Genomic DNA, 22,226 nt, shown 5'->3' with positions numbered 1-22,226 from the left:
AAGGCTCAGGGGAGACCTCACTGAGGCCTTCTAGTACTTGAAGGGTGCTTCTAAAAAAGAGAGAGAGTGCAACTTTTTACATGGATAGATAGTGATAGGACAAGGGGGAACAGTTTTAAACTGACAGAAGGCAGGTTTAAATTAGATGTTAGGAAGAAATTCTTTACTCAGAGGGTGGTGAGGCACTGGAATAGGTTGCCCAGAGTGGCTGTGGATGCCCCATCCCTGGAAGTGTTCACGGCCAGGTTGGAAGGGGCCTTAAATAATCTGATCTAGTGACTGACATCCCTGTCCATGGCAGGGGGGTTGGAACTAGATGATCTTTAAGTCCCTTCCTGTGGAATCCTCTGAATCCTTCCCCCTCAGGGAAATCCCCAGAGCCTTGCCTTGGACGAATTTTCTATAGAATTTTCCCCACCTAGGCAGACAGAAAAGACTTCCCCATGGAGTTTTGCACAACACCATGAATCACTCCCGTTCCTTTTCCCATATGTTCCAAATTCTAGCCGTTTCTCCTTTCCCTGTTCCCTCATTGGTTGTGGTATCCCTGGTGGCCGGCCCCCTCTTCCCTGTAGGCCAATGGCCTTTGCCCTGCCCTTTGTACCACCCCCCTGTGCCCTCCCATACTTAACCTTGTGGAGACCACATGGTCTCGTCTTTTGTCTCTGGTTTCCCTTTGGCTCAGCGTGCTGCACTAAACCTCTGCTGGAACTGACCATACAAAAGGCCCTTCTGCCTCTCCTTCGCTGAGCTAGCCGTGTGTCATAGTTTGATATGGGAGGAATTTAGGGAAGTGATGCAAAAGCTTTGTGTGTAACTGACAGTCTGTTGAACCACTGAGAAGCGGAACATTCCTCTGTGAAAAACACATGTTAAAGATGAAAGAAACCCAGGAACTTCCTTTTTCTTTCCCAGCTGGCAAGAAGGTAACATGCCCCGGGCCCGCCGGGCCCCATCCCGGGCCAGGCAGGTTCTGCCGCGGGGGGCCGGGCCCCTCTCCGGGGGGTCTGGGGGACTCCGAGCCCCGTCCTGGCCGGGCCGGGGCCCCAGTAGCTACCAGGCAGGAAGGTGGGGGAGGCTGCGGAGCCCTGGCCGGAGCAGGGCTGGCCGCGGCTGTTAAGATCTGGTCGTCAGGTCCCCTCCCCCCAGTGCGGCTGAGACCAGAGGCAGCCCTGCAGCCACGCAGAGTGGCCCTGCGGCTAGAAGTGAATGCAGAGAAGACCAAAAACCAACCATGAAGCCGATCCTGACACAGCCCCAGCCGCAGCTCCCGCCACAAGTTACCAGCGGGTCAGGTGACCATTTGAAGGGCCCAAGCAACATGTTAACTCTTTCGGTGCTTCAGTCCTCCCTCGAGTGAGAGAAAGGAACAATATGCAAACATGTGAAAGAACAACATAAGGACATCATAGTCCGTGAGAAAGAAATTAAGTCCCAGATGGGAGGGATGAGGAGATACCTTGATTTTAGAGCTGAAATCCTCTTGTAAGCTATGGAGAAAAGACTCCTTTTCCCTATAATGCATGAAACTATGGGGAGATGAAAGGTTCAAATTGATATCGAGCAAAGGCCTCCATGCTAAAGTAAGCAGATATTAAAGAAGCTGTGATCCCATGAGAAGTTTGAACAGAGAAAGAGAAAAGAGTAGTCCTGTGCCCCCAGGAAAAGAAGATCTCTGTTCCCAAGGATGAAGAGGCTTTTAGAGATAGATAATAAAAACTTTTGCCTTTGAACATCTCATCTTTAAAACAATACCCCGTAAGTCGACATGCCCCATCAACAAGCTGTGGGAAGGCTTGTAGAAAATGGGAGGGACTTCACGATAACAGGGTTCCCAGGGCAGCTGGTATCGGTGAGGAATTTGAGAACCATGAGAGAACTGGTTTTTTCCTCTTGTGGAGAAGTCTCCATAACATTAATAAAAAGGACTTCTATCCCTAAGTGAACTGAAGAAAGACTATTTTAGAGGTAGTAAACTGACTAGAAATTTTAGGATTTGTTTCTTTACATTGTCAGTGAGAAAGAAAAGGTTGTGGGGAGAGGAGAAGTGTTCTGAAGGATTTGTTTTAATTCTTACTACTTTTTTTTCTTTTAGTTACTGTTAATAAAATTTTCTTTATACCCTTTTAAAGTTTTGAGTCTGCTTTACCTTTCTCCTAATCCTATCTTCCAATCTCACAACAAGAAGTGAGTAGATAGGTGATTGACCAACACTGAAACCCACCACACTCATCAGGCAACTGGTTAAGAAATCTCAAAATTAGTGAAATCTCAAATTAACAAACCAAAACCACTACACGAAATTAGTGTTTCTGCCCAGTTTCAAACTGAAACTGCCACACCGTGGTGAGTGTGGTGTGTGGATTTGACTGCTTTGCCTGAATGCCTACCCAAGCGGCTTTTCCACAGGAGATGCTTATGGGGAATAAGTATAGGTAGCAGTATCCACCATCTAAACCCCACGCTGCTACCCAAACCATTCTGTGATTCTGTGGTAATCTGTGCTTGAAACCTTGTTCAGATTCTGGGTTGTGATGGGGCAATGAACCAAATAGATTGATATCAGGGATAGCTTGGAGATCTAGTGAAATTAGTGTGCAATTGTATAATTCTGTTAGAATACTTGCCAGGATCTTCGGGGGGGTGGGCAGGGGGGCTGCCAGAGGTGGCTTCTGTGACAAGACACCAGAAGCTGCCCCCATGTCAGACAGAGCCAATTCCAGCTGGCTCCAAGACAGACCTGCCACTGGCCAAAGCTGAGCCAATCAGCAGTGCTGGCGGTGCCTCTGTGATAAAATATTTAAGAAAGGGTAAAAAGCACTGTGCAGCAGCTGTGAGGGAAGAGTGAGAAAAATGCAAGAGGAACAACCCTGCAAACACCAAGGTCAGTGAAGAAGCAGGGGGATGAGTTACTCCGGGCTCTGGAGCAGATGTTCCCCTGCAGCCTGTAGTGGACCACATCAGAGTAGCCCTGCAACCTGTGGAGGGCCAGGCACCGGAACAGGCTCCTGGCAGGAATTGAAGCCTGTGGAGAAATAGCCTGTGCAGGAGCAGGTTTTTCTGGCAGGATGGGTTTTTCTGGCCAATGGGTGACCCATGCTAGAGCTGTCTGTTCCTGAAGGACTGTACTCTGTGGAAAAGGACCCATGTTGGAGCAGTTTTGTGAAGGGCTGAATCCTGTGTGAGGGACCCCCCCCACTCTGGAGCAGGGGAAGAGTGTGAGGAAGAATTAGTGGCAGAGATTAAGTGTTTTGAACTGACTGCAGTCCCTTATTCCCCATCTGCCTGCACTTCTTGTGGAGGAAGGAGGTGCAAGAATCATGAGTGAAATTGAGCCTGGGAAGGGTGGAGGGGGAATGTGTTTTTAGTTTTGTCTTTGTTCTTTGCTATCTTACACTATTTTTATTTGCAATAAATTAATTTTGCCCATGTAGGAGTCTATTTTGCCCCTGACAATAACCAGTAAGCAATCTCCGTATCTTTATCTTGACCCATAAGCTTTTCCATCTTATTTCCTCCCCATGTCCTGTTGAGGAGGGGGAGAGTGAGAGCACTTGGGTGGGCACTTGGTGGCCAGCCAAGGTCAACCTGCCACATCTGATCAATTATTTTAGTGCTTAGCAGCCTTGAAATGCTGTGAAATACATACTAATGAGAGGTTACTGGAGGAGCTTTAGTCATGGCCTTGAATTTTGAGACTTGGACCAGTATAGGGACTCATGTGAGACTGCTGGAAATTAATAAGAAGCACTAGTGACTTTCAGCTTCGTCTGTGTTTGTGTTTATGAGCCTAGTTGTCTCACTTCTTCTGTAAGTCAATGCACAGTCTAGTATTTCTGAATGAGGAAGGTGAAATTCTGAATGGTGACAGTTGTATTGTTTTTCAGTTCCTAGAGTGATTCTGGGAAAAGATGTTTGCTAGACATAAACTTTAAAATGCTGAATGGGCACAAACATTGGTATGCTGTCCCAGCAAAGGGCAGAAAGCATTGCAATAAGTCTATTAAAGAACAGGGATATGCATATCTAGTACTCTATAGAAATTATACTTTTTGACAGAACAACAAAGAAATTCAGAGCAGATTTCCCAGTTTTGGTGTTTCTGAAAAAGAATTGCTGGCAGGGAGCCACAGACTCTACATACTAAGCTGAGGATGCTTTATGATTTGTATTATGTGGAAGCATATGGTTTTCTCACTGTTCCTGCCATTTTCAAGAAGTTAACTAGACAAATAAGGTAATACAATTTCCCAGGAAAATCATATTAAGAACTTATGTTACTTCTGTTTAAGTTCCCATGGTGTAAGTTCATCTTGGGTGCTTATAAGGGTACAAGATCAAAGCCCTCCAGCTACCTTTTGCAAAAATGTGAGCTGCTTACATGAAGTTAAGCTTTAAAATGCCAAGTCTGAGGTCTGGATAGATTGACTACATTTTAGCTTGAGTCTTTACTATTAGAAGATGATTCATTTAGCCTGGGATTAGCTCCCCATATTGTTAAACACTGGTTCAGCTATGGCACCAATATCAACATATGAAGTGCTGGTGTCACCGAGTCATTTTGAATTACAGTATTTAACATAGATTTGCTGTGAGAGCACAATGCATCTACAGTGATTTTACCTGTAATACAAGCTCACCTATGGTAAAAACAAGGATGGGGAGAAAAATGATGGTTCACCAGCACCATCAGACTTAGTTTTCTAACATTCAGGAAGAGCCATGTTGTTTGCTAGTGTAAAAATCATGTAGACTGTTTATTTTTTTGGAAGTTGAGTCATTGAACAGCTTTATAGTATTGACATTTACACTTTGTGCAGAAGGAAAATGTTTGTTTTGATTAATTAGTTAATGAAATTGACAGTGATTACATGTACATAAGTGTATATATACAGAAGTTATATAAGTAATGAGCTATCCTGCTTGAAAAGAACCATTCCTAAAATATCATCTTTTTCCAGATTTGTATTATGGTGGAGAAGCTTTCTCTGTAGAGCAGCCACAGTCCTTTACTTGTCCTTATTGTGGAAAGATGGGTTATACAGAAATATCTCTTCAGGAACATGTTGCTTCTGAACATGCCGAAACATCAACAGAGGTGGTAAGCTGCTCCAGCGTTGTTTTTAAATTAAGTATATGAAAATATCCTGGAAATGAGGTGTTTTTTGTTTTTTTTCTTGAAGTATGTGGTAATTTAAATGCTGACCAGGAAGGTATGTAGCATGCATACATACACACTATGCTGGTGTTTTCCCTATTGACTCCTTGAACTATTAACAGTGCCTACATCATCACCTTTACCTCTCTCTAGAATTTCTGACAGCACTCTCTCATCAGTCTGAGTCAGTTATGCAGCCAAGTCCCTGGGTCCTTGGTGTGCAGGCCACTAAATCCTGGTGTTACAGAAAAGGTTAAACCTTTGTAAAAATAAAAACTTTTTAAAATATTGATCTATTGATTTTCAGTATATTGGGGTTTTTTTAATAAAGTGGCCCCTGCTGTTTGCCTCAACCCTTCCACTTGATTTTTTTCTGATGATTTCAACAGTGGCCATTGATGCAGAGCAATTACATACCATATAATAGCCTACTGCAACAGTTGTTTTGCTTCTGTTTTTGTCAGTAAGCGTTCTCCTCAAGTCTTCTCAAGTCTTTACATCTAGATGTTATTATTGCTTGTGCCAGAAGGTCTGAAATTTTTCTGAAATGCAAGGCGACTTCTTTGCTATGGAAACAATAAAATAATAAATAGCTTGGATTTTGATACTCTTAGAAATAGTTTGTTCTCAACCCTCATTACAGTGTTGAGAAACTACATGCTTGCACTACTTTGTGTTCAGACAATTTTCTTTTTAGGAAAGTTCGTAGCCCTGTTTTTAGATTTCCCTTTATGGTGCAGGTGTATGTTTTGTATTTATTTCTAACACCCACTTCACTAATTCAACAGTTATGTGTGTTATCAATCCTAAGTTAAATTCTTGACCAAGAAATTTGGGTATCTTTCCAGCAGTAGGGAGTATATTCATATTTGTGTGTGAATACTGTTTATGCCTGAGGAATGTATGATTACAGAAGGACATTCAGGGAACTGTTGTCTAGTTATTTTTGTTGTAGATCCCTATAGAAATGTGCATGCTTGAAGAAAATTTTTTTGGGCACTTATGTGGGAGAAGGACAATCTCTCCCCTTAGCGCCTGCTAAGGGCCTTATATCAAGGAGTAGAAGAAGAATTAAAACTGGTGTAAGACCCCCAAAAACTCTCTTGACGAACCTCTTAAAAGGGCTTATGGTTTTTCATGTACTCTGAGTTAGATGCACAGGAGAAATGCCATCAAGATATTCTCAAGAGGTCTAAAGAACAAAAAAAAAAACCCGTTACTGGCAACTTCACAAAATCAGAGAACTTTGGTAAAAGTTTAGCGCAACATTCAATCAACATAAAGCATTTCACAAAGCATTAACTTCAGCCCATTCAACTTAGCAAACTCCAAGCCCATTTGATTTTAAGTTAGTCAAAACTCCAAGAAGAGGGAATTAGAAGAAAGAGAAAGATAATAAATATAGAAAAGAACAAACATAGCTGCCAATCCTGTTTCCAGCAGTGTTCAGCTGATAGAAATTCCAAGAGGAGGTAGGGTCAATATGTGTGCTCGCCTCATGCTTTGGTTTAAGTACCCTTTGGCTTTCCTGGGCCCTTCCCTCAGGTGGGACTTCTGGTCATCTGGCCACTCTGGGGCTAGATTTAGGCTCCAGGGATGAGATGTGGAGCATTGCCTCCAGTGTGCCAGTGATTGGCAGCCATTGTGGGGCTGGGATATAGGCCCAGAGAGAGTGGGGTGTACGGGGCAGTGCATCACCTCACCTCACCAAAGGCAAGGCCCGACCTGCTCCTTCCCCTCACACACACACCCAAAATGTTTTGAGCCAGCAATGTCCTCCAGTCTCTCACAACTGGTCAGCCTGTTCTGAGACTCAAGTGTCTTGGTCTTCCCTAAAAACATATGAATTATTGGTGCATATTTTTTTTCATTTTTAGATTTAAAACTGGAGTAATTATTTCTCCATCAAGTGATTAAGGATAATGGTCAGAAATGCGGGACACATTCAGATGGATGTGGCTGGAATTATGATGATTGTTACTGTTGATACTGGGTTTCAAAAGCAGCATTCAGGTAGAGGGGTCTTTTTTGGGGTTGCAGCTCTGAAAATTGTAAGAAATGCAATCAGATATCATCTTTGAATCAAGTTTCAGAATGAAGACATCACTTTTCTGCTACTCAGTCACACTTAGCGGATTCATTTTGTATTTAGTAAGGCAGCAACTAGACTGAAGTGAAAGGTCCAGGGTGGGGTGGGTCAACCTTGGCTGGCTGCCAGATGCCCATCAAGCTCCTCTCTGTCACCTCCCTCCCCAGCAACAGGATGGGTAGAAAATATGGCAAAATGATCAGTGGTCAGGATAAAGAGGGGCATTACTCAGCTCCTCAACATTGCCTGCAGCTTTCTTCAGAGCACATCCACCTGATCTGATGTGGGGTCCTTCAAGGGCTGAAGGGGGACAACCTGTGTCACCATGGTCTTCTCCACTGGCTGCAGGGGAATCTCTTCTCTACTGCCTATAGCACCTCTTCCTCCTCTTTCTCCACTGACCTTTTTGTCTGCAGGGTTATTTTTCTCATATTTCCTCACTCCTCTCTCATAGCTGCTGCTGTGCAGTTCTTTTACTTTCTTAAATATATTATTACAGAGATGCTACCACCATCACTGATTGACTCAGCTTTAGCCAGGGGCAAGTCTGTCTTCAAGCTGATTGGAACTGGCTCTGTTTCCCATGGGGACAGCTCCTGTTGTCTTCTCAAGCCAAAAAGTCTTTAATGTGTACAGTAAAAAAGGGAGCATGGCACAGATCAGATAAACTAATACTAAGAACAGATAAGTTAATATTATGGTCAGCAGTGGTTAAACAGCTATAATAATTCTCTGTTCCCTCTAATATGCTCTGGTCAAATCTGTCATCATCTCAAACCCTTTGAGTCCTAGGTTGCATGCCAAAAATACCGGTCATGGTTTAATCCCAGCTGGCAACTGGCATACACAGCTGCTTTCTCACTTCTCCTCTGCCCCTAGGGGGATGGGATGGGATGGCAGGGAGGGAGAGAATAAGGAGGGTAAAAGTGCAAAAACCTGTAGGTTGAAATAATAGGGAAAGCAAAATCTGCCTATGCAAGCAAAGCAAAATAAGGAATTAATTAATTCCTTCCCATTGGCAGGCAGATGTTTAGCCATCTCCAAGAATGCAGGGTTCCATCACATGTAATGATTTCTTGGGAAGACAAACACTAACTCTGAACCATCCTCCTTTCTTCCCTGTGTTTTTTATTGCTGAGCATGATGGCATATGGTATGGAATATCCCTTTGGTAAGTTTGGATCAGCTGTGTCAGCTGTGTCCCCTCCCAACTACTTGTACATCCCCAGTCTACCTGCTGTTGGAGCAGTGTGAGAGACACAAAGGGTCTTGATGATGTTTGAGAACTATTCAGCAATAGCTGAAACATTGGTGTATTATCAACACTCCTTTGATCACAAAGCCAAAGCATAGCAATATACGGGCTACTATGAAGAAATGTAACTCTATCCCAGCCAAAACCAGTATACCTGTATACAATGGGGAGGTGATGGTAATAAGGGAACAGATCCAGAAACTGTCAAGTGTGATGTTTGGAGGCTAACTAGCTAAAGGCTTTTTAATAATATCTTGGATTTCATTCCAAGTAATATGGTGATCTGTTAATTTTAAGGAATGTTAAGAGCATGGCTGCCTTATCCAGCTCAGGACTCCCTTCTGCTCAACTGCCGAAGCCCAGCCTGGGGATGTAGGGCCCATGTCCAGACTGAGGGATGCAGCTGCCACTTTCCTGTTTGCAGGTTCAGCCACTACTGAAGCCGAGTACATATTTTGGAGACCTGTACACTCACGGAGGACACTGACACATGGCCCATCACACAGATGACCACAGAGAATGCTGCCTTCAACAGCACCTACACGTAGGACTTGCATAAAGTATAAGTATAGGCAGCCAAGTTGCTGCTAGTGAAGGTACATGATGCTCTCTAGATTCACAAGCACACATATGTTCACTGTGATCCCTTGAGTACTGGCATGGCCCTCTTTGTCCAGTACCCCTGCCTGGATCCCAGGCGCTCTTACCTGCTTCACAGGTCTCCTATTTGCCAGCAAGCCCAGCTTGATGCTCACTAGCAAACACTCATGCACTCATCTCACAAACACTCCACAAGTCCCCCTGGACATACTAGCACAGACTCTTGCCTGCTTAATACTCCTGCCTAGACTTGAGGCTCTTCTCTACTCATTTGCTAGGTCCAGATTGAAGTTTGCTAGCCAATACACATGCACACCAGGTTTGGGGAAGATGCAGGCAACCACTCCCTTTTCCCCAGCATCTGGCACCAGGCACCACATGGGCTGTGACTGGTTGCCCTGCTTCAACTACCAGTGCTGGACTCCTCACTCATGCTGATTTCTCCCCTGTTAGCTGTGTTTTGGGGCACATACTGTTCCTGCCCCAGTGGCTGGAGGCAGAGACCATGACTCACTCTGGTAGCTGATCTTAAGACCCCACTCAGTCTAGTAGCCAACACCACAGGCCAGGGGTACCTGCACCTCTGGTCTGACTGGAATAGTTGGCACCAAATACACTTATGACAGCTCCCCCAGTAGCAGGCACTCCAGGCACAAAGTTTGTAGTACCCACCCTAGGTCTAAAGAGCTATGGCCCCTCCAGCTACTGATACTTGTTCCAGTAGCTGACACCACAGGCCACAGAGACACCTACAGCCCTAGTCTGACTCCAGTATCTGGCACCAATTTTTGTTCATACATACACAGGTCTCACCAGTAGCTGGCACTTAGTCCTTGCAGCATACATACACATGGGATAGACAGTGACATTATGCAGAGATTGTTAAAATTTAATAAGAAGATATAGGAAGACAGGGCAGACTGTGGTGATCAGGCTCAGTCAGATAAACATACTGACCACCTCTGTTTTACATGTGACCAGTCCACTTTATACACGTTTCTGTCTACCCTCCCCTTTGTTCCTCCTGGGTCTCCCTTCCCCCTGCATTTCTTTTCATAGGTTTGTATGGTTCTATTGATTCCCTCACCCCTCTCAGTCTGGAGTCTCCCCCCTAATTTACAGCCTTATCAGTTGCAAAGTCCAGGCTGATATCCTTGCAAGAGTAGTTAAGACCTAGCATATACTGTGTCAAAGTTTCTCCTTTCTGGCTTATTAACATGTGATCTGTCAAGCTTGAAGGCTGGCCTGCAAAACTGTTACAAAGGACTTTTAAGGCACACTTCTCTCAGGTGATTGCAGTCACTGGGGAGAAAAGTCAAAATAATAAATGAAGGTTGCTATGGCAGTAAGTGTCCCTAGACGTTTCTTAAATGTGGGTTTAGGCTTAAGAGAAAAACAAAACCATAATGCTATCTCTCAAAATACTTGGTAGGAATAAGGAGTTTCTCTGCCAAATTTCTACTTGTGTTATTGCGGTGGGTGGTCTCAGTTGGGATACTTTAATGAATATTCACATCTGGTTTCATTCTCCTTCCTGCACTTCACTGGTGAGATGAATGAGAAGTCGCTTGAGGATTCAAAGAGCAGTAAATGAACTTGATAATGTCATATGTAGGTACATTCAAGCAGTAATCCTGTGTAATTAGACCTACTATCTGTTCTGGAATTGACATTTAAAGACAACACTAAAAGCTGAAACATTGCAGATGGGATTTGAAAATTTTACTTTTTGTTTTCCATGGTATTATTAAGTGCATAATTACAAGGAAAAGTGAGACTTAAAAAGATGCTACAATTAACATCTGTGTTTGAACACATTTACTGTTTTAAATTGTGGCTGTTTAGGTGTAGGATTAGAATGTGATATTTAAAGTATAAGAATCCATGTCAAGTGAGCAACTCTGAATTGTGTTTTGTGATTTGTGTAAATTTGGTTGTGTTTGGTGTTTTTTTTCTCACTTTGTTGTTTCAGATCTGTCCAATATGTGCAGCATTACCTGGAGGGGATCCTAATCATGTCACAGATGACTTTGCAGCTCATCTTACACTGGAACACAGAGCTTCTAGAGATTTAATATCCTTTCTTAAGTTGAGGGAAAAGGGATAGACTGTTCTTTAGGATAGCTGTAACTACTTGTTCTGACTTCCGTAGGCAAGTGGCTCCATCAGTGTAGCTTATTTTTTAAAATTGGTGTTTAGTTATAGGGGAACTGTACGTCTGAATTTTTTATATGTGTGTATATATATATATATATATATATCTCCATCAGATTGTGAATTGGCTTTAGGTGTTGCTTGACAATGTGGGTGTGTGTTTTTGTTTTATTTCTGATAGTGAAAGCTTTTAAAGATCTTTCTGGCGCCCAGCTGCTTCTTTCTGCTATTTTTACCCTTCTCGGCCATTAGTTCTGATGCTATTTTGTATCTTGGAAAGCAGCAATACAGATGCAGTAGTGCTTTATATATAATTTCACCAAAAGCATATGTGTTAGAGAATGCATTGAACTTTGAAATTGAGGGATCCTAAATGTTTGATTAGTTTTATTACTATATTTCAATAGGGTAGTTGCAGCCTCTTATTTATTGACTTTTTAAAAGCTATAACTAGAAGACCTGTCCGGAGTCTTCCTAGGGATTAGGTCTATCTTTGTTAACTGCAAATTGCAGTGCTATAGCTACTGTCAATGACTGAAGGGCTCAAACTGTCAGTTTCTTTGCACTTCTTAGTACAATTTTCTTTCTGTTACTTGGTTTTAGGAATAGTAATGTGGCTTGGTTTTTTTTGCTATACAAATACTTATAACATAATTTCAGAAGATACTCTTACTTCATGGAAGTACAGGCCATCATTAAAGGTTCATTAAGTGATCTTTCTGTATCTCATTTTTAAAAATGCAGTCCTAGTGTAATTTGATAGTGCCCTTTTTTATCTGAGCTTCTTATAAAAAAAAAGAAGACCTAAGAACTCAAGTTCATTATATCTACTGCTTGCAACATTAGAGGAAATCGTTTCACTTTGGTTGTTGTCTGTATTTAAATTTTTTATAATTTGTCAGTCCCAATTACACAGTGAAGTTGACTTTCTATTGAAGTGGATGAGGTGTTGGATTAGAATTCATGCTTCTGGAGCTTTTACTTCCCCTCCCACATCAGTGATGTCCGATAACTTTTAATTGGGAAATGTATGTTTATTACTAGCTACATAAGAGCTTAAGAAATCAGAATAATCTTTTCAGTTACTGAGTAAGGCCACGGTGTCAGTCATCACAAAACTGATGGGGAGAGTCTATATAAATAATTATAGGAAATGCATGTAAAAGTTTCCGTACAACATTACTTTAGCAATCAGTGTTGCCAAATTCACAAAAATTGAGAGTTTCTGGACTAGTTGTTCCATATTGGGTGCTATTTCACATCTTCTGACAGCTAAGACTAAAAAGAAGAAATGGGGGAGAGATTTCCCCCTGCCCAGTTGCTATCAGCTTAGGAAAGGATATAGTCTTCTGTGTAGCAGTTAGGAGGGTATTTAAAGCTGTTTTAAATGGCTGCACATATTTCTTGTGAAGGTTCCTGTGCAGATGCTGCAAGATACCACCTTTATCCCTGGAGACTCTGGACAGCTCTTTAAATTCCAGTTTCTTTCTTAAACAATTTTCAACTGTTTTACTATTTAAAACATGGCTTTAGTCTTGACCTTGTAAATGGTTCTAGCTTGCTTGTTTTCAGTATATGTTTGCAATGAGTTAAGAGTTCCAAATGCTTTTTTTTAACCCCAGCATAGTTGGGTGAGACATCAATATACTCTTGACTAGTATATTTAAATAATGTTCTTTTTCTTGAAAACACTTTGAAAGGTACAGTTAGCAAGCTACTACGATGCTTTTCAAAATGAGACCAAGGCTGGTATTTTTCAAAGTATTTATATTAAGGATGTTCTAGTTATCTTATTTTCCAAGTTTATTTTTAAAAAAGACCAGAATTGGAGCATTTTTCTGTCAGATGTAGCTATGGAAAGCTTTCCAAACTACCTGAGAGAAGCAGTCAATCAGTAAAATATTAGTGACAATGTTCTGTCACTACTAGTATCCAGTATCAACAGATTCAAAGGAGGAACAAACCAATCTGTGCTAGACAACTATATTTTGTCCCAAGGGAGATTTTCTCCCCCTCCTAAATCCTGCAAGTGAAATGTTGTATGCTCTGTAGTATAATAGATTTAAAAGAGTCAATTCTTCCTGAAAGTATTTATTATAGTAATTGGATATTCTTACTTGCCAAAAGAAATCTTAATTTTTCAGTCTTAAATTTTTCAATTCAGTGATATTGTGAGGAAATGAATTCTGCACCATAATTGTGCATTGTGGGATAAGACATTGGGCACCAGTCTGCTGCAGATATTAGATTTTATACAAGTGATAAACATGCTATTTTTGAAAATAAGAAAATTGGAGATAAGGTGCACTAAAGCTACTAGTTTAGAAATTGGAAAAATATTATATGTATAAGTACATTATTTCCTAGCTTAGTAGTTAATTGCACTACTGCTTCTTAAGGTAAAAGGAAGCTTCACCTAGACTGTCTTGGGAGAACACATTTATGTGGTAAGAATAGCAATAAAATTTTGTAGATAATTTTCAGTATTTAAATACCTTTCTTTCCCAATTTTGATGTTAAAATCCTTGACTATTGAGTAATATGTTCTGCTGAATATGCATCATCAGTTGCAGCATTACCTAGTAAAAGCTTTAATCCATAAGGCAGAAAATCCATCCTGACATTTTTTAAACATGATAAGAAGCCTGGGAAAGATGAATTTGGTGCAAGGAGCCCTGGGTGCCTTGAGTTCACATCTATAGATCTGACTAGCACCATAGCTATGGTTACATTGCACTTATAAAGTTGAATCAATGTTTTATGAATGAGGAATGTGTTGCCTGATTATTCAATCTAGTAAATGTTTTTGCTGTTTAATAGTTGATAGCAATAGACTTTTCTTAACTGCTTGGTTATGATGAATCGAGTGGTGTTCGGCACGTACGTAGAATGTTTCATCCAGGCCGAGGTTTGGGAGGCCCCCGTGCACGTAGATCAAACATGCACTTTACTAGCAGTTCCAGTGGTGGGCTTTCATCTTCTCAGAGTTCATATTCTCCAAGCAATAGAGAAACCATGGATCCTATAGCTGGTAAGAGCTGTAACCACTGATTTTAGATCAGAGTCCTTAAACAGAGTTTGAAACAAAGTCCATGATGAAAATGGTTGTCTTATTTTTCTGGTGGTTTGTTTGGTTTTTTTTTAAATGCTTCCCAATGTCACAACTGATGGGTCTTTACTGATGAAAAGTACCCTTAATTGGATTGTCTACAGGGATTGAACCTGGAACTTCTGAAATGAAAAACACTGCCCCTTTAGCTTGTGCTTTGCCTCTTGTACTGTCAATGGGTAATAGAGTGTCTGGCTTCCTTTTCTTCATTTCCTCCCATCAGGTATTTATATACACTGTTAAGATTCCTCCCCCTTCAGCCTTTTCTTTTCCAGGCTGAAGAGTCCTAGGTCTCTTAGCCTCTCCTCATATGACATGTATGCATGTATTTTTGAATTTTTGAGTGGATGGACAGCAGGATGGGGACTAGGGGAGCAAAGTCCCTCCCACTGTAAGTAAACATCAGGTTCATGACCACCTGAGGAACCTGAATGTACATAAGTGTATGGAACCTTATGAGATGCATCCTAGAGTCCTGAGCGAATTGGCTGATGTAGTTGCCACGCCACTCTCCATGATATTTGAAAAGTCATGGCAGTCAGGTGAAGTCCCCAGTCATTGGAAAAAGGGAGACATCACACCCATTTTTTAGAAGAGTAAAAGGGCTGCAAGTCTCAGGCCAGGTACCACAGCACATGCACCGGTGTAAAAGATGACTTATAGGAAGAAAGTGTTCCTAAAAGTCATCATCATTGGAGACTCTGGGATGGGAAAGACATCACACATGAACCAGTATGTAAACAAGAAATTCAGTACAAAGCTATGATAGGTGCAGGCTTCCTGACAAAAGAGGTCATGGTGGATGACAGGCTAGTGACAATGCAGATGTAGGATATAGCACTCCAAGAACAATTTCAGTCTCTGGGAGCTGCCTTCTACAAGGGAACAGACTGCTGCATCCTGGTGTTTGATGTCATGGCTCCCAACACATTTAAAACCCTAGACAGCCCAAGGGATTAATTCCCCACTCAGGCCAGTCCAAGAGATCCTGAGGACTCCTTTTTCTGTGCTGGGAAAAAAGATTGACCTAGAAAACAGATAAGTCACCACAAAACAGGTGCAAGCCTAGTGCTACAGTAAAAACAACATCCCCTACTTTGAAATCAGTGCCAAGGAGGCCATTAATGTGGAACAAACTTTCCATATGATTGCATGAAATGCACTTAAACAGGAAATCAAAGTGGAGCTTTACGATGAATTCTCCGAACCCATCAAACTAGACAAGAATGACTGAATGAAGGCTTCTGTGGAGAGTTGTATCTGCTGAGGGGAAAGGGAGGAGTTGAGCACAGTCCTTCACAAATGAATATCACACTTAGGCCCTCAAACACACAGTCCCTCTTCTGTGTTTAAAATGAAATTTAAAAAAAACTTTCCATCTCCAGCTGCCAAAATCTACCCATCTCCCATAAGCATCTGAATCCCACACTTCAGAGCTCATGTCCCCACATTATCCACATCACACTTTGTTACACTACGACACGAAATAACTCACACACAGATGTTAGATGTAAAAGGGGAAAGAAAAGAACTCAAAGAGTAAGCTTTGTTTTCTGACTTTACTATATATAGAATATCAAAAGTGACAGTGGATTGGAGGATGAAATTGCCACCTCTTTAACTACACTGGTTAAACTAACAGTCTATCAATTCTCTCTACCCACAAATAAGCATGTAAAACAATCATTATTTACAAGAACAGTGTGAGAAAAATCAGTAGAAATATGTAAACATCAGAAGGCATAGAAAACTTTTAGAAGAACTTTAAAACTTTCAAAAGAACAGGGTAACAGCACTTCATGGTAACAGACCTTTCTCTTAGTTTAGAATGGAAACTCTCATATATATTTGGAACTGAATCTAATTCCAGGTGTCCAATGGAGAGAAACTGTTTACAGGTAATCTGTGTAACAAGTTACATACGTTTTTAACTGTCTCATGTTTTCCACTGTGAAGGCTGCAACTGGAAAGGCTGATTACCCATAGTTCATTGCAAGCTCAGCACTCAGTCTGACGAGGTTGAGTTTTGTATCTCTGTTAATGCTTGTTACTTTTAACTAATCCAATCTTTTTACAGTATCCATGTATTACATAATGCTTCCTTAGGAAAAATCTTATAACACATGTTAATATATACAACCAATTAAATTTTTTTTAAAAAGAGAGAACCCTGGGTACTCCTGACCATTCAGCCTCATCTCTGTGCCTGGTAAGGTCATGGAACAGATCCTACTGGAAGCTATGTCAAGGCATATGGAAAGCAGGTATTAGACACAGCCAACATGCCCTAGGCAAGGGCAAATCATGCCTAACTAATCTACTGATCTTCTATCATGGAGGGACTGCATTAGTGGACAGGGAAAGAGCTATGGATGTCATCAATCTGGACTTCTGTAAGGCCTTTGACACCGTCCCTCACAACATTCTTGCCACTAAATTGGAGAGAGATAGATTTGACGGGTGGATTGTTAGACAGATAAGGAACTGGCTGGATGACTGCATCCAAAGAATTTCAGTCAATGGCTCAACATCCAAGTGGAAATCAGTAACAAGTGGTGTCCCTCAAGGGTCTTTATTCGAACTAGTACTATTTAATATCCATGATGCAGAGGGATTGAGTACATCCTCAGCAAGTTTGCAGACGACACCAAGCTGAGTAGAACAGTTGATTTCCTAGAGGGAAGGAATGCTATCCAGAGGGACCTTGAGAGGCTTGAGTAGTGGGGCCATGGGAACATCATGAAGTTCAACAAGGCCAAGTGCAAGGTCCTGCATCCAGTGTGCATCCAGCTCTGGGGTCAGCAGTACAAAAAAGACATGGACCTTATGGACCTGTTAGAGTGGGTCCAGATGAGGGTCACAAAAATGATCAGAGGGCTGGAACACCTCTCCTATGGAGAAAGGCTGAGAGAGTTGAGTTGTTTATCCTGGAGAAGAAAAGGCTCCAGGGAGACCTTATTGCAACCTTTCAAGATATAAAGGGGACTTATAAGAAAGACAGAGTTGTTGGGGTTTTTTTATGAAGTCCTGTAGTGACAGGACAAGGGGAAACAGTTTTGAACTGAAAGAGTATAAGTTTAAATTGGACATAATGAAGACTTTTTTTTACAAGGAGGGTAAGTCATTGTAATTGGGACAGGTTGCCTAGGGAAGTTGTGGATGCCCCATCATTGGAAGTGTTCAAGGTCAGGTTGGATGTGGCTTTGAACAACCTGATCTAGTGAAAGATGTCCCTGCCCATGGCAGGGGGGTTGGACTTGATGATCTAATGTAAAATCTTAGAGATATCAATCTTACACTCATATAGTAAAAAATGATGTCTATCTTAGTTCTCTCTGTATCTTCCACTTGGGTAGATTCAGCCAGCGGTAAAATATCTTACAAAGCATTCTTTTCCAGTCTGAACAGAAACAGTTCTCCCACTCTTTCATCCTGTAATATGTTCCAGCCTTCTGATCATCTGGGTGGCCCTCCACTGGATTTGCTCTGTTATGTCCATGTCTCTTGTCCTGGGGAGCCAAAAACTGAACACAGAACTCTGGATGTGGCTTTGCCCCAGTGCCAAATGGAGGGGAAAAATCACTTCCTGAGACCTGCAGGCTGCATTCCTGCTACTAAAAATATCCCAGCAAAAGAGGATGAAAATTTTATGTCATCTTAATGACTTAAATTAGGTCATGGGTCCTTTAAAGCACTAGAGTTGGTGCAAGAAGGGAGCATGTTTGTGTCTCCTGGAGTCCTGGAGTGGAACACTTCCTCTTACTGATGCAGTGTGTGTTAGTTTAGCTGAGTTAAACATGAAGTGGCTGCCTTGGCTTATTTCAGCCTCACAAGACCTTCCCATTTAGGAGCATGTGTAATAAAATGGTATTCCTTTGAGTCTTGTCTTTTTTTTTTTTTTTTTTTTTTTTTTTGGTGTCAATGTTTTTTTGCATTCAGACAATGTAGTGCAGCCTGGTTTGGTGTCTGTGTCATGCCAAGCCTGTGTCTCAAATTCACATCTGTTACTAGGGTTCTGTTAAGCTGTACTCAAAGTGATCTTACAAACAGCAAGGAAAAATATGTCTTACCTGGCAGTGTTATAAGTCTTCCTTTGTATTGGGGTAATAATTAGTACATACTACCAGAAGTTAGAACTTGTGCTTGTAACAGACATGTGTGCATTATTTATTTATTTTTCTCCTTGTGGTTGTTATCAGTAATTAGTGAAATAAAATATTGGTAGCTGATAGTGATATCAAGTGCTCCAGATGCAAAGAATTACTGCACTGTGCTTTGTTCCCCTAAGTAAAGCCTAGTTTCAAAGGATTATATCATGAAAGTGAGATGGAAGGAAAATTTTCATTACCTGTAATAATGACTTACGGCTTTAATGAGGATTGGATGGATAGGGAAAAAAGGTAATCTACTACTTCTGCCCTCCTTGTATCATACACAACAAAGTAGTACTCACAACTTTGTGTGGAATATAATATGTAGCAAATTGCTGGGCAATTGCTTATTATTAATGTTTATTTCGGGAAATGCTTAGCATGGACATAATTTGTCACAGTCTTGAACTCTGGAGGAAAGGAATCCAGGCTAGATTTAACTTTTTTATCATTAGAATTTCTCTTTTGAGCAGAGGTCAAAAACTGCACCAAAAATCCCCTCTTGTGGTCAAATATTTTTCATATAATGCAGCATTTAAATAGCCTTTCTAAACTGAATATTTTCTAAAAATGTCTGAAATTATGCTATAATTATTTGTCTTTTCTGCAGCACAGCTTCCCTCTGGAATATGCATTGAAGGTGCATGAAGCCACCAACTGAAGTCAGAATCTAAGGGGTTAATAACTATTTTGACTAACTTGAAAATAAAATTTTAGAGAATTCTTGCACAAGATACTGCTTATATGGTATTCTCCATAGGTTGACCCGTATCAGTTTAAAAAGCTTTAAGCTTTGGTTCTTTTTTATACATAGTTCTTTAAATAATTCTTAATCTTCCCATGGGTTTTGAGACATGGAGTGCTTGTAATGGATAGCCCATGAAGCTTTTCAAATCAATACAATTTGTTCATGAATTTCATAGATGAAAGTTTTTAGAAAGCAAAGGAATTGATATACTGGTATTCAGGACATAATTATGCTGTTGTGTGATATGTGTTTAAGCAGATTTCACTGTAGAAACTTCTCTCTTTTCTGGCAGAGCTTTTATCTCAGTTATCAGGCGTGAGACGTTCTGCAGGGCAGCTCAATTCTTCTGGCCCTTCTGCTTCTCAGTTACAGCAGCTGCAGATGCAACTGCAGTTGGAAAGACAGCATGCACAGGCAGCAAGACAACAACTGGAAACTGCACGCAATGCCACTAGACGCACTAACACAAGCAGCATACCCACCACTCATACACAATCTATAGCAGCAACCAATACATCTAACACAGAAAACAATCATCAGACTATACAGAATTCCCAGTTTCTTCTTATGAGGTAATTTGGTTTGTGGTTTTAACTTTTCTTCCATTTCTGTTTTCCTTGTCTTGTTGTGGACATCGAGTTCAGTGAAACTACTGCCAGATCACTAATGAAGTTTGTAGTTGAGATACTATGCTTTTGTTTGCATTTGTAACATCACCTTTTCAACCCTGCTGTTTGTTCCTAGGCAATGAATAAATATTACTTGTTTTTCAATTTGAAGAGAAAAATATGGGATATTGCCTTGTTAACCTGTGTTTGTTTACCCTACTACTTCTGATAAGACAAGAGCCTTTACAATAATATGTTTCAAACTTTTATGCTGATAATGTGAGGGGAGATAACTTTAAAGTTAGTTTTATTTAACAGGAAATGAATCTTTAATGAAGGCTGAAGGTTGAATAGAGGTTTATATATAAAATATTTTGTATTAAAAAAACAAAGAAGGATTGTGCTATTAATAACCAGCATGCATATCTGTTTCAGAAAGTATAGTTAGATCCTACAGTTCTATAGAATAGAATAGTTCACTTGGAAGAGACCTACAACCATCATCTAGTCCATTCTACTATAGAAGAGTTGCCCACTCTCATTCCAGCTCTTTTTGGAGGTTTAGAATATTGATTTTCTGGATTCAAGGGGGAAGATGTTTTTTTGTTGCATGTTGAGAAAGAACAAAAGCATTTAAACAGTTTTTGTGTTTAGAAACTGGGGTTGTGATAAGTTAGTGGTGTCATGCTGATTTCTATCAAAACTTGTGATAATATCTCAATCCAAAGCTTTTTGAAAATCATAAGTTTAATGAAAGTATCTGCAAATGTCAATCACTGATCTTGTGAGCTAGGATAGAACTGAAGCAAGAAATTTTCTTGCTTCTATTAGGTGATGGTGCATGGACTGATAAGTAAAGGGAATGATGTACTGTGCTTTGGGAATCTCTGGGCATTATGTGTGTAGTAATGTATTTTGTGTCATGCTTGCATTTAGAAGTTGTCCTGGGGACAAAATGAACACTTAAGAGATGACTAGAGAATTTTAATGCCCCTTAAAACAAAATCCCTCTGAGGGGAAACAAACTTCAGAAATCGATTTTATTTTCCCTTCAGCCTCAGAATCTACTTCTATGAAGGATTTTTTGAAGCATCTTGGAACAAGTTTATTAAATGTTTGTATTCTTGCATCAGGAGTGCCAGATAATGTCAGATCTATACATGTCGAGAAGTGCAGCAGTACCTAGGTTGTTTCTCAAAGGAATGGCTTTCAGATGTTATTCAGCATGCATCAGTTCAACTGTTTAAGCAATTAGTGAAAGCCAATTTTGTTGATGGTACTACTAAGCCTGTCTTATCTTTCTGTGTTGCTCTGCAGGTTGAATGATCCTAAGATGTCAGAAGCAGAGCGTCAATCAAAAGAAAGCGAACTGGCAGATCACAGCTTGTTTGTTCAAGAGCTTCTACTGTCCACTTTGATGCAGGAAGAAAGTTCCTCCTCAGATGAGGATGAACGGGGAGAGATTGCTGATTTTGGTGCTATGGGCTGCGTAGATATTATGCCTCTAGATGTTGCTTTAGAAAACCTAAATTTAAAAGAGAATAATAAAGGAAATGAGCCTCCTCTTTGATGGCATCCCACTTTGCAGACAATGTCCTCTGTGCTGTATTTGCCAATGAAAGTGGACAACAACTATCTTGGGTTTGTTTTGGTGATTGTAATTTCAGGTCTGTCATTCTTGTTACATTGTGTACATTCAAAGGAAAAGAGAAAATATATATATGATAATCATTTCCACTTAACCAATTTTTACTTATAGCAGATAAATATAGGTTGCAGTGCAGAGAAAAAAAAGCTCTGTGTCCTGTAGCTTGACGTGCAAAAAAGCTCTCCTAATACTCCACATTCAAACTGAAGAGGAAAAAATGAAAAAAAATCTCTAATGAAGCTGCTGTGTGTATTTATGAATATTAATGAATAAAACTTGCTTGGATGGTTTACCTTAACTACTGCATGATTTTTATTTCAGTGTGCATGAGTTTTAGTGACCTTGTAATTTAAAAAAAATCTGAGTACAAGGAGTAAAACTATAAAACACTGTAGTGGTTTCCCATTCCCAAAACACCAAAGCTTTCCCATTATTCAAAGGTAATGTGACCAAAAAAAAAAAAAAAAAAAATTAAGGCTCACTAGCAGTTTGCAGCCATGAAGTAGACTTTGAGTAACACATGACCAATGACCTTTTTATGTGCTGTCCGTGTGTATTAATGAAAACTCTGCAATGGGCTATATTTTTTCTTACATAGTGTGATGTTTTGCTGGATTGTGACCACTGTGTTGCCCTGTTAGACATCATATCCAAGTGGAATTGAACCTTGTAGTCATCTGTAGGAGACAAAAAACAAGGGCCACTA

General features: G+C 40.6%; 1 protein-coding gene and 1 pseudogene across 1 annotated transcript in view; both read left to right on the top strand.

The window, feature by feature from the left end:
• Nucleotides 1-21,812, top strand: part of LOC128802362 (E3 ubiquitin-protein ligase KCMF1-like) — a 135,042-nt gene extending 113,230 nt beyond the window's left edge. The window contains exons 2-3 of the mRNA XM_053968685.1: nucleotides 19,557-19,836; nucleotides 21,190-21,812. Of these exons, the coding sequence (XP_053824660.1) occupies nucleotides 19,557-19,836; nucleotides 21,190-21,442 (533 nt within the window). The 3' untranslated portion in view covers nucleotides 21,443-21,812. The remainder of the gene's footprint in view (nucleotides 1-19,556; nucleotides 19,837-21,189) is intronic.
• Nucleotides 15,018-15,632, top strand: LOC128802361 (ras-related protein Rab-7a-like; annotated as a pseudogene).
• Nucleotides 21,813-22,226: the final 414 nt, after the last annotated feature.

This window comes from Vidua chalybeata, chromosome W (assembly GCF_026979565.1).
Source record: "Vidua chalybeata isolate OUT-0048 chromosome W, bVidCha1 merged haplotype, whole genome shotgun sequence".
Lineage (NCBI taxonomy): Eukaryota > Metazoa > Chordata > Aves > Passeriformes > Viduidae > Vidua > Vidua chalybeata.
The sequence above is the reverse complement of the archived record's forward strand: the minus strand, read 5'-3'. Positions and strand labels throughout refer to the sequence as shown.